Source organism: Asterias amurensis, chromosome 3 (assembly GCF_032118995.1).
Source record: "Asterias amurensis chromosome 3, ASM3211899v1".
Taxonomy (NCBI): domain Eukaryota; kingdom Metazoa; phylum Echinodermata; class Asteroidea; order Forcipulatida; family Asteriidae; genus Asterias; species Asterias amurensis.
This window is the reverse complement of record NC_092650.1, coordinates 2955812-2967891: the sequence shown is the minus strand read 5'-3', so window position 1 is coordinate 2967891 and position 12080 is coordinate 2955812. Positions and strand designations below refer to the sequence as shown.

Genomic DNA, 12080 nt, shown 5'->3' with positions numbered 1-12080 from the left:
GTAAGAGGAGAATACTGTACTTTTTTATTTTCAAAATTTGTTATCGATAATGAAACTTAAGAAAAAAAGGAGTACAGCGCGCCCCAGTTACTGCTGGGTCTAGTGTTGCTCTATGCTCTAAAAATGGTCAGGGACTGAATACTATGGTTTGTTTGACTTTGACTTTGAAAAGTCTGAATAATTGCTACAAAAAAAAACCAATAAATCTCACTCTTGTCATCTTGAGTCTTGCTTGTTGATGAGTGAGTTTTAATTATTGTTTTTTTTTCTGTCAAGAAGTGTGCATTAGATTCTAGTTAGAATGAAATGGTTTCCAGCTAGTTTGAAAAAAACCCATCATTGTGACCATGTATATAAAAGGTTAATAAAATGGTATCAACAATTAAAAATAGATAAATTAAGGTTATATTTACCGTTGTTTTAGAGGTAGTTCCAATACAAGTTCCACAAAGTGCATGCAGTTTACTTTTTTCACAAACGCCACATGGATAATAAATAGTCAGATACCACAACTTTAGGCCGGACAAAATTTAAGTTTAATCTGGGAACAAGACCAACAGGGAAAGTCCCCTGTTGTATCGGTAGAGGGCGCTATACACAAAATCAGAAGCGCTTCAAGATGTTTGTCTTCATTGTGGCCTCTTGTGGGCCTGTTCAACTGGGAGAACCTCCAAACCAGCGTAAAGCAATCCCTCACGCTTGAAAGTTTTTTTAAGGAAAATAAAAACGTATTTCTTAAATATGTATTTTTACTGGGCCAATAGTGATGTCATCTTGTTGTGTTGAAACCATAAGTTCTTTTCATAGAACCACCACCCCAACTCATTTAGAGATTTACTAGCTGTTTTTTATAATACCGCAAACCTATTATTATCAAATGTTTTACTCCGAGGCAAAACGCTATATTTAAAGGTTTTTGCCTCGGACGTTTTTATAATAAACACGTGTTGCAGTGGCCAATTATTTTACAAATAATTATTAGTAAATAAAACAAATGGAAAAATTTTGGAAAACAATGTTGGAACGCTTCCGATTTTGATATGTCATCCTTACGCAGGGGCACATGCTAATCTTCTCTGTATCGTTCCAATTTTAGTATGTGTGTAGCCGAAGCTCCACGTCAAGTAGAGCTTTATGCTTTTTATTATATTTGTCAAAAACTAGAAATTTACTTTCTACGGTTTTATTGTGTAAATAACGCAGTTAAAACGTTTTATTATAAAGTATTCATGACGTCAGGTTTTGGAGCGCATAACTATGGGGATGAAAGTAGAGCTCGAGGTTGTGAACGCTTTTTCCCCAAAAGCAGACTTAAAGTGATGATCACGCACGGAATAGTGGGAGCGCAACAAAGTACTAAAGCAGTACATTTTCTCACTCAGTGCATGGTGTATATGCCAGAATTTAACAGGCATAAAATACAACAAGTCTTTGCAAATTATTTTGATTTCATTCGGTCATCAATTAGTTGCAACATGCTTCCTCGCCAGGGTTGCAACATGGAGGGAAAATTAGATCCTCCATGATGGTTGCAAGAGATAAATAAACGATGAAAAAAACACTTGATGATGCACTTGGTGCTCACGTCACACAGCTCTCTATAGAGACATGAGAGAGATGCAAGCTTCACAGGCCTGAAGTTTTTTTTTAGTAAGAAATTACCTCCTTCTCAAAAACTACTTTAATTCAGAGCATGGATCAAAAATTCCTCCATGTTCAGAGCACGGGAGGTAGACAGAGTCTCACGACGTTTCTTTTACTTTTTATTGTCAACAGCTCTCTCAAAGGATACCAGATATCCCCTTTAAATTCTACTGCGTTTACTTGAGAAAAGTGCATTGACCCAGGCAGCATCTGCGCATGCTCATGTTACAGCTGTCCGATCATCACACAGAACGTAAACAACAAAAATGTCGCCCGTCAGTTTTTGGATGAAAACATTTTGACAAAGTCGCGCCTAAATATTATGATTTCATGAATGTATTGTCAAATAAACAGCTGAATATTAATTACGAACTTCTGTTGGTTTGGTTGTAAAAGAGAAAATGTTGGATTTAGAAGTGGTACCGGGCCGATCTCTTGGAAGTGAAAATTGGGAGTTCGTGCTTGGTAAGTAAACTAAATTTTAAAAGGGTAAAGTGGCTGTTGTTGATTTGATGAGTTGACAGACTTGACTTGTTTGGGTAGATCATAACATAAGATTGATGTTTGAGTGGATCATACATCATAAACATGCAGACAAAATAGTTAATGACCTGGTTTCCACCCTAGCAATAGATAGCAGAGTCTTCTCAAAATCAAAGGCAACTCCTTTTTGTATCATTATCATAGGTCATCTTTTTGGTTGGGAAAGCAAGTTTGCAACAGACTTTTATTTTCTATTAAAAAAATGGAGGTTATTTTAAAATTAAAAAAAATACAATCAACCATGGAGGAAGAGAATATGGGACTGCAGTGATGTTGTAAACATTGATGTTGTTAGACCCAGTAACTGGGGCGCTGTACTCCTTTTTCAAATTTTGACATTATCGGTCGTACCTAGGCTACTACTCCTTTTTCAAATTTTGACATTATCGGTCGTACCTAGGCTACCGTCCTAGGTACGACCGAAAATGTCCAAATTTGAAAAAAGGAGTACAGCGCCCCAGAATACTGGGTCTAGATGTTGTAAAGCATAATTTGCGTAACAATATTGACAAAGAATAAAGTTACCCTAGCCCCACTTGTGTGGCCAAGGCTAGCTAGCCTTGGCCACACAATGTGGGCTAAATTCACCCAAGCGTGGTGGTGGCTTACTCCTAGAACTATTGCGGTTTCGCTCCGCTATTGTCTCCCGTAACCTCACACGAGTCATTTTGTCAGATTTTAGATTTAGTGTGACTGAGTGCAGAGACTGAGAGGAATGGAAATTTAACAATACATCTGTTATTTTAACGATAATTCACAAATCCATGGATCAATATCTCTAATTAACTCGGAGTATTTGGATTCAATTCAGGAATGCCATTTTCTCAAGCTGTGAATATTCTTCGTCGTCAGTGTCGGGTCATCAAGGAGGTACAGGTCATTTACTGCGAGTCGGTTCCTCTCGCTATTGATCTGGTTCTCAATTTAGTTCAAGATGGAATTCGACTCATCTTTGATTCACACATACAGCGTCTACGAGTAAGTTTTAACTCAAAATTGGTCATATTTGTAAAGAACCATTTATATTGCACCACAGAACCTTAAAAAAACCTTATGTAAAAGGAGTAGGTCTTATAATTCAAACGTAGTCCCACATACTTTGCAGGAAAATACTGAATGTTGAAGCACTTTGAGCGTCACTGTGATGGATATGAGTGCTTCTCTTCTGAGTTTGTGTACTTTACTGAAATTTGTCCATGGCAGGGCATGCCCTAAAGAGTTGGTTGTTTAATTATTAGGATGTAGGCGCAGCATAACAAATGGTGAAGTTCAAGATTGGAGCTATAATCCAACCAAATTAATGTCAAATTATATGTTGGAGTAAAATATAATTGTATTATAAGAAACCAAGATTGGCTAGATTATGAACTTTGTGTCTTTTTCTTTCTCTTTAGGTTATTGAGGTTTATAACTTGAGTAAAGTCAAGCTAAAATATTGGTAAGTCAGACAAGCAATGGTTACTGTTTGTTAAAAATCTTGTAAAAGTGTAAACTTTAACTCTTTACTCTTTGTCCCTACAGTGTCTGTGTTTTTGTATTTTTACTTGTGAGTAAAATTTTATAGTTATTAAGTGACCCTTTTCAGCTACAGCTTCTGGTCATTTTTTCTTTGAATACCAACAAAGCATTAAACAAATTGTACAATGCCAAAAATAGGTTTTGATTTTGATTTAGTTTAAAATGAGAAAAAAATAAGACAATGAGGAAATTTCAGTTTTAGATGTGGGAGTAAAAACCCAGAGATTTATTCCTGGGAAAACCTGTGCAGTCAAGTAGGGACTGAAAACCCAATCCACACAGTGCCCCCGACGGGATTCGAACCAAGATCCCAGAGGTGGAAGGCGAGAAAAGACACCACTAGACCAACCTGACTGCTTCTAGAAATAGAAAGTAATAAACCATCAAAACAAACAACTTCAGTAATTTCAGACTTGATAGCTCTTAAAGCCTTCAGGCAGAATTAAACAAGAATGTTTACATTTCACATTTTTAGTGGGAAGCATTTCAGCTCGCCGCTTGTCCAACCGACTATTGAGCAAGTTGACAGTTCTTTTGGTGCCACCAAACCAGCAGTTTATGACTCTCAACAACAGCTCTTCTCTATCAATTTCCGAGGTCTATCTTTCCTCTTTCCTATTGCCGAGGACGCAAAGTTTGAGGTAAGTGTTACATAGGGTGTCATGGCCGAGTGGTTAAGACATCGGAGTGTGGGTTCAAATCCCGATCATGACACTTGTGTCCTAAAGCAGGGTTGAATCCCAGTCATGACATTTTGTGTCCTTGAGCAAGATACCTTACTATAATTGCTTCTCTTCACCCAGGGGTTTAAATGTGTACCTGCAAGGGTATAGGCTGATTTTGTGAATGAGAAAGCGGTTGAAGTGCCACGGCAACTCAGGCCGGTAAACTCCCCAGGGAGCTGAGAAAGATTAAAGGGATGTTATTGGCCCAATGACCACAACACTAATGTAAAGCACATTGAGAATTTGTTTGTGTGTCAGGATGTTATACACGAAAATTTCACTGCAAAATATGTTCCTTTTTAAACAAAGATGTACTTTCAAAGAAGCACTAACGTATTTGACTAACAAACATTTTATTATTTTTTTATGCTTCTTTTTTTTATTCAGCCGAGTGTTCATGGTTTGGGGTCCATTCCTTTACCAAGTAAGAATTCTGTCTTAGTGAGTCGGATCTACCTCTACACTGGTAGCAGTCTGGCGGATTCCAAGTAAGTTAATACTCTGAAGTTTATTGGGAGATATAAGTAAAACTTGACGCCTTTTTTTCATTTAATTCAAGATGGTTGTGAAGCCAAGGACTCTCAGAAAACGAACTTAATGTACTAGATAAGAACCCAAATAGAGATAAGACATTGAAGGAATTTCTGTTTTAGATGTGGGAGGAAAACCCCAGTGAATTAATCCAAAGAAAAGCCCACGCAGTGGGATTGGAATCAGGTCCTTGAGGTGGAAGGCGAAGGAAGATATCTTGACGCAAACCTGACAACCCAAATTAAAATTTCATGACACTCCCACCATGCTTCGGAGTGAAGAGCCTACCTTCTTCTTGACAAAAGCATTGTCAGGTTAGGTAGGGATTGAAAACTCAAGTAAAAAGTGCCTATGGCGTGATTCGAACCAGGGTCCTAGAGGTGGAAGGTGAGGGACGATACCACTACGCCAACCTTATCATCATTGACCATCGAGACCAAACCCGCTCATCTCATTTACACATGGTTGAACCCGAAAGTTTACTATTTATTTATAGTTTCTTCCTATTTCTCCACACCATGCAAAGCTTCAAACAATACTTAATTGTGATTTACTGTTTCTTTTTAGACGTCCGGCCATTCCTGTCAGTTCATTCTGTGGTAATGTATTCTGTGAGTTGGTTGAAGGAATCAACGAAGAAGGTCTGCCTGTTGGATTAAAATTCTCTCTTCTGACAGACGGTAAGAGTTGTAGCTGTCCAACATTTGGTTGAGGGATTGATCAGATTATTCATATTTGATGGTAATAAATTGGTACAAAAATTTGTACTATCTGAGGAGGTTGAGATTGCCCTGTTAATATCTCTTGAGAAGGATTTGAAACTTTACATGGTGGAATTATAACTAAGAGATGTTTGAGGTATGAACCATGTGAATGTCTCTTTTGAGTAGTGTAAACCACCAGATCTTTGCAGAACCAACACTACTCACATAAAAGAGATTTTCACTTGGTGTTGCCGCAAGCCTCTCTTTGTAATATCTTGAGAGTTATGTTGGCTCTGAAAGGAGTCTGTACTTGGATTGTCTTTAGGGGAACAGAAAATAAATACAGTATAAACCTAAACTGAATCGTAAATTATATTTAGTCCAACGTCTCGTTTAAAGGGAAGGTATAAGTTTGATAATCATTGATAATTTAATGTTAAAATTAATGGAAATAATGAACTTTTGGTTAGAATCCCACATCAGCTTTAAATAATATAAAGCATTTTGAGAAACACTTCAGGTTTAAGTAATGTGGTTAGGTAAAAAGATAACATTTTTTGAAAATTTGAATGTGAGAAGTGTTTTTTGAACGGAAAATATTATTATTATTATTTTTGTTGAAAGGTCCCGGTGCTGGTAAATCACCAGAATCCAAACAACGTCCGATCATCAGGACTCTTCAGTTTGGAGACTCTGCTCAGGATGTGATTAGCTCCCTCGGATGCCCGAGTAAAGTCTTCTACAAATCGGAAGACAAGGTAAGAAAGATGTAGACAGGTCCCATGTCCGCACGGATTAGGGCAGGTATTTGCTCTTACAGAACCAGTGATTTCATTGGATACAATGTAATCATTGAGTAAATGTACAGTGATGTAAGCTGATTAGTCAGCGTGCATGTTTTATAATGTATACAATGTGCGAATTGACTGCGTATCTCCATGCGAAAAAGGATGGAGGTGAAAGGCGATTATGGCAAGTGAATTGACCTAGGCTCGAGGCAAATCTCTGGCATGATTCACAAGAGTGACCTCAGATGTTCCGGCTAAGGAAGATGCGACTATAGTACATCAGAGTCAATGGGTAACGCTAAGTGGCAGCAGACTTGCCAGGTAAATTTTAACTGTTTATGTAGTTCTGAGCACGCGCACATTACTGAGAACAGTGGATTTACCTGGTAAGACTACTGCCACCAAGCATCCTGAAAGCCCCCCATTGGTAATATTGTTTCAATATTGGAATTGAAGATGTTTTAGGAATGACTATTAAGGATATTTTACTTTTTTTTTAACTTCTAGATGAGAATACATTCCAAGACATTTCACAAGGATCAGCCAAGAACGTCCGACTATTTCTTCAACTATTTCACCATCGGAGTGGTATGTAAACAGGGATTTAACGGTCTATAATTTTGTATCAATGAAGATTGTCTAGGTTTGAAGGAATTTTCTTGCAACTCCGATGACCAATTGAGTTCAAATTTTCACAGGCTTGTTATTTTATGCTTATGATGGGATACACCAAGTGAGAAGACTGGTGTTTGACAATTACCAAACGTGTCCAGTGTCTTTAATGGATTATGTTGGTTATTTTATTAATTGCATGGGGTGTAGAGAATACAATTTGTTTGACCCTTACAATGATGTTAGAACTGATGTTCTGTGAAAAAAAATCCTCATGAAACTCACTTACTTTTCTTGTCATTATTGTTGTTTCCAGGATATTCTATTTGATGCAGTCACGCATTGTGCTAAGAAGTTTATTCTACATAGCAACTATCCGGGGCATTATAACTTTAATATGTAAGTAGAAGAAAATAACAAATGGCACCCCCATATAGATAGAGCCTTTTAGTTTACATGTGCTTACAAGATATACATTTTGGGGTAATTTTAGGTAGGAACTGTACTTGTGGGGTGTTTTGACATAGTATGGTTCACCCCCACAGTACACCCATAATACTAAAGAAAATGGATCAAAGACAACACCAGGGAAAAGCCCACAATGTCGCCCCAGGCCTCAAAGTAACCCAAACCACCAACAGAAATTGCCGTGGTGCCCTGTTTTTTTGTTGCAAAGTTCCAATACAAATTCACATTTTACTCATAGAAGTGCCCCTTTTACCAGAGGAAAATTGCTGTGCCCCCTACAAGAACGCAGTTCAAAGCCTGTCATACCTCGTCTAAACATGTTTTTTAAATTTTTATTTTGTCTTCTGTAGATATCACAGATGTAACTTTGAGATCGCTCTGCCGTGTGTGAAGGTAGGACTTGAGACTGAAACATGTGATGACAGCGCAGTCGTCAATCTCACTACATACGTCAAGGTAAGATTGGTGAAACTTGTTTTGTTTAAAAGTCCAGGGCTCTGCCCTTTACTTAATTCTGCGCTTTCAATCACCATTCTCTGGTTACTGTGCAAGCGCTGAAATTTCTATGCTATGTAACTGAAGAACGTCTAGTAACATGTAGTACGCTCGTGCAAATGCAAACGTTCCCTGCTAGCTGTGAAATACGGGTGCTGCAGTGCGGAACTTCCTGCTTCCGTAAGCGCCAATTCTTTGCTTAGGGCAAGCAGAATCATGAGATTGGGGCAGGATTATTATCAACATGTAATCAGTTAAGAGTCTTAGCTTGTTGATCCTCTAACTTAAAAAGAAAAATTTTGTTATGAAAAATTTTGTTTATCTCTTTTTTTTCTAGTGGGACACGTTGAAGAAGCTTCTTGTCCGACAATCTCAGAAGCCAGTGGTTCTGAACCGTGCCTCCTCAATGAACACAACAAACCCTTTCGGGTCTACCTTCTGCTATGGCGTACACAACGTCATCATTGAGGTAATGTAGTTTCATTTTTCATCTGATTTTGTGTAAATGACCTAGCGGGTAAGAGCACCGAACTCAAACTCTGGTGTTTCTGATCAGCAGATAGTGGGTTTGAGTCCAAGTTGTGACACCTGGGGTGGACTAGTCTTATCTCTAGTTAGGACCAGTTACTCGTCCTAACTTAGGACTATCCATGCAATTTGTATATCTCCTAGAACTAGTCCTAAGTTAGGACTAGTCTTAACTCTTTGTGAAAGCGACCCCTGTGTCCTTATGGGCCGTAAAGCTGTTGGTCCCGTGTGTTGTGTAATGCATGAAAAAGAACCAAGCGCACTTATCGGAAAGAGAAGGGGTTTGCCCTGGTGTTCCTGGTTTAAGTGGGAGCATATTGAGACACAGCACTTGTAAACCATTACAAGGTGCTATGTAAAAGGAGTAGGTCTCATACTTCAAACGTAGTCCCGCATACCTTGCAGGAAAATACTGTATGTTAAAGCGCCTTGAGCGTGGCCGAGTGACGGATATGTCCGCTATATAAGAACCCACTATAAATATTATATTATTATCTACCTTAATTGTTTTTTACAGGTGATGCCAAATAGTCACATAGCATCTGTGACCATCTGCGAACCTCATTCAACAACAGGTACTGCCATGGAAACCTGATGATCCAACTTCAGCCAGCTCTAAAACAATTGACTTCTTCAAACTAGTGAGAGACTTTTGAGACGCTGGCGGCAGCAAACACAACAGTCCTTTTTTTGCAGCTCTGAGTGTCCGACACATGCTTAGAACCTCATTCAACAACAGGTACTGCCATGGAAACCTGATCTAACTTCAGCCAGCTCTAAAACAATTTACTTCTTCAAACTAGTGAGAGACTTTTGAGACGCTGGCGGCAGCAAACACAACAGTCCTTTTTTTGCAGCTCTGAGCGTCCGACACATGCTCAGTGTTGCGTGTGTAGGTCTGAGCACATGCACTACTGGTGAGCTGTCAAAAAGGACCGCCCAAAAGTCTCCCATTATTATCAACCAATGCTTCATTAATAACTATATATACGTTCACATGATAAACAAAATGTTTTGTAATGATGGGGGTGTGCAATTTCATTTTGTGCTGAGCATGGTGTAAAATATAGTTTCACTTGCTATGAAACTAAGATCGCTCTTGGGTTTAACACTAGCTGTTGATCGCCCTTTGATCGACCGTGCTGGACATGCTGGATCTGATCCACTTTTGATCGCCCTTTGCCGGATCAAGGGTTTAAACGGGATGTTTCTTGGCTTGGACAGCTTCGTAAACAGGGGAGCGACTAGAACTGGAGACCACACCCTGTGAGTCGAGAGCTTGCTTGAGATCGAGGCTCTACAAAGCTGTCCAAACCACAGAGAACTTGCTGGTTCCTGACTAGAGGTCATGATCGCTACTACATATAAGAATTTGTAAATTTAAAGATTTGGGTTATTTTCAAAAATATTGATTCAGTATTAGCTTCTTAGAGTTGAACACTAGCCCCTAGGTTTTAAAAAAATGTTGATATTAGTGGAGAGTTTGTAGTGTCATTTTCCCTTTGCACGGTCAGCCATTTGCGTGTAGAGCTTTGAATCGGGTAGAGCAGTGAATATAATGCTTATATAACTGTGAATTGTCGTAGTATGATTTTCTTCCGAACAGATACATAAATGAAATACAAATGACGCATGAAATTTAGGGGTTTCATGTACATGCCAGAGTCGTACAAAGGTCAAATTGGGGCAACCAAGTGTTTCAATCGTCTTTTGACTTGTCTTGTATCAAAGTATAATGGTTAAAGGCAGTGGACACTATTGGTAATTACTCAAATTAATTATCAGTGACGAGTAATGGGGAGAGGTTGATGGTATAAAACATTGTGCGAAACGGCTCCCTCTGAAGTGCCATAGTTTTCGAGAAAGAAGTAGTTTTCTACGAATTTGATTTCGAGACCTCAGATTTAGAACTTGAGGTCTCGAAATCAACCATCTAATCGCACACAACTTGGTGTGACAAGGGTGTTTTTTTTCTTTCATTATTATCTCGCAACTTCGATGACCGATTGAGCTCAAATTTTCACAGGTTAGTTATTTTATGCATATGTTGAGATACACCAACTGTGAAGGCTGGTCTTTGACAATTACCAATAGTGTCCACTGCCTTTAAGTCTTTAAAGGGTAGAGCTCAATTGATATAACTAATGATTATCAAAGTTGACTTTTCATTGTATTTGTAAATTCAGAATTCATTTATATTTATAACATTTTTATTTGTCTTAGATGACAAATTGTACATAATGAATTGTTTTATCTTGAAATCCAGACAAACTACAAAAAAATATGTATACATTGACAGTTGACGGGACGCAGTCCTAATGGTTGAATGGTGGTTACAGGCCATGTTTACTCTAGTAAGTTACTTTAGTAATTTGCTGATAAATTTAAAGACCAGTTGGTTAAAGGGTCTATGTAACTTTTGTAGGACAAAAAACACAATGTCCACAGATTTACACTAAACTTACACAGAAGATAATGATAGTAGAAAGATTCCCTGAAAATTTTATATGCTGAGGTGCTGTAGTTTTTGGGAAATGAGTAAAACAATGTCATGAAAATAATTTTCGTCTCATGAGACGAAAATTATTTTAATCATCTACAAACAGATTTTCATGACATTGTTTTACTCATTTCTCAAAAACTACAGCACCTTAGTAAGTAATATTTGAAGGGAAGCTTTCCACTATCATTATCTTCAAACCCTGTAAGTTTAATGTAAATCTATGGACATTTTGAAAAGGTACCCAAATCCTTTAATGCCCTTTTGTAGTTCTTTTACATACGTAAGTTCACCAAGCACTAAATTACGCGTAACACACTCAATGCGTCCTGGTATTCACTGTAAAGTCTATTAGCATGTGCGCCTTGAGAGCCTTGAAACAGAGCTCAAGTGTTTGACAGTAATTGAAAATTTACAAAACGGAAGTGTTTTTACTGGTTTTCCTGCATTATTGTGTTTTTATACAAAAAGTTTTAATGAAATGGAATAAAAGTAGTGGCTCGGTCTTAAACTGCCGTTTAAAACCTAGTGCAGGGTCATGGCCGTGCGATAAAGGACCTTGCCTTCCTGTCAGTCTTATAAAGTGTCATTTAAGACCTCATCATCACTCTGTTATTTCCTGATTAAAGGTGGTCATATGAAGGTTGAAATGTTGTAAATAAATTAAACCCAATGATTGTAATGGATTTGACTTGGTAAAACATTTCAACACTTTTTGAATTGAACTTATTGATTTTTTTTCCAAGCTTTTTGAAAAGTTAAAGAAATAACAATCTGTGTAGTTATTTTAAATTAATGTTTTTGTTTTATTTTTGTATTTTATTGGTTAATAAAATTCCAGGTTGGCACGATGAAAATATTAAAAGATTGTCACAGAATGTATTTATTTGATGTACAAAAATAAGACAGAATTTTGATCGCTGTGATTTTTGAAAATATTAAGAAATATTTGTAAAAAGAGAAACATTGGATCAATATTTATTTCCCTCCGAAGCATTTCTCATTTATTGCACGAGCTTGAAAT

General features: G+C 37.7%; 2 protein-coding genes and 1 non-coding gene across 4 annotated transcripts in view; 1 reads left to right on the top strand and 2 right to left on the bottom strand.

Annotated features, from left to right (window-relative positions):
* Nucleotides 1-481, bottom strand: part of LOC139934601 (WD repeat-containing protein 89-like) — a 74500-nt gene extending 74019 nt beyond the window's left edge. For both annotated transcript variants that reach the window (XM_071928889.1, XM_071928890.1), the window contains exon 1: nucleotides 414-481. The gene's annotated coding sequence lies outside the window, so the exon portion shown is untranslated. The remainder of the gene's footprint in view (nucleotides 1-413) is intronic.
* A 531-nt stretch (nucleotides 482-1012) lies between these two features.
* LOC139935487 (U6 spliceosomal RNA) lies at nucleotides 1013-1119 on the bottom strand. The gene has a single exon (XR_011785824.1). It is a non-coding gene; the product is annotated as a U6 spliceosomal RNA (small nuclear RNA).
* Nucleotides 1120-1883: 764 nt separating this feature from the next.
* LOC139935186 (phagosome assembly factor 1-like) lies at nucleotides 1884-11909 on the top strand. The gene is made up of 12 exons (XM_071929658.1): nucleotides 1884-2109; nucleotides 2999-3165; nucleotides 3582-3625; nucleotides 4181-4346; nucleotides 4818-4918; nucleotides 5529-5641; nucleotides 6290-6423; nucleotides 6961-7041; nucleotides 7382-7464; nucleotides 7884-7989; nucleotides 8366-8497; nucleotides 9074-11909. The coding sequence occupies exons 1-12, from the start codon at nucleotides 2046-2048 to the stop codon at nucleotides 9149-9151; spliced, it is 1269 nt and encodes a 422-aa protein (XP_071785759.1). The 5' UTR covers nucleotides 1884-2045; the 3' UTR covers nucleotides 9152-11909.
* Nucleotides 11910-12080: the final 171 nt, after the last annotated feature.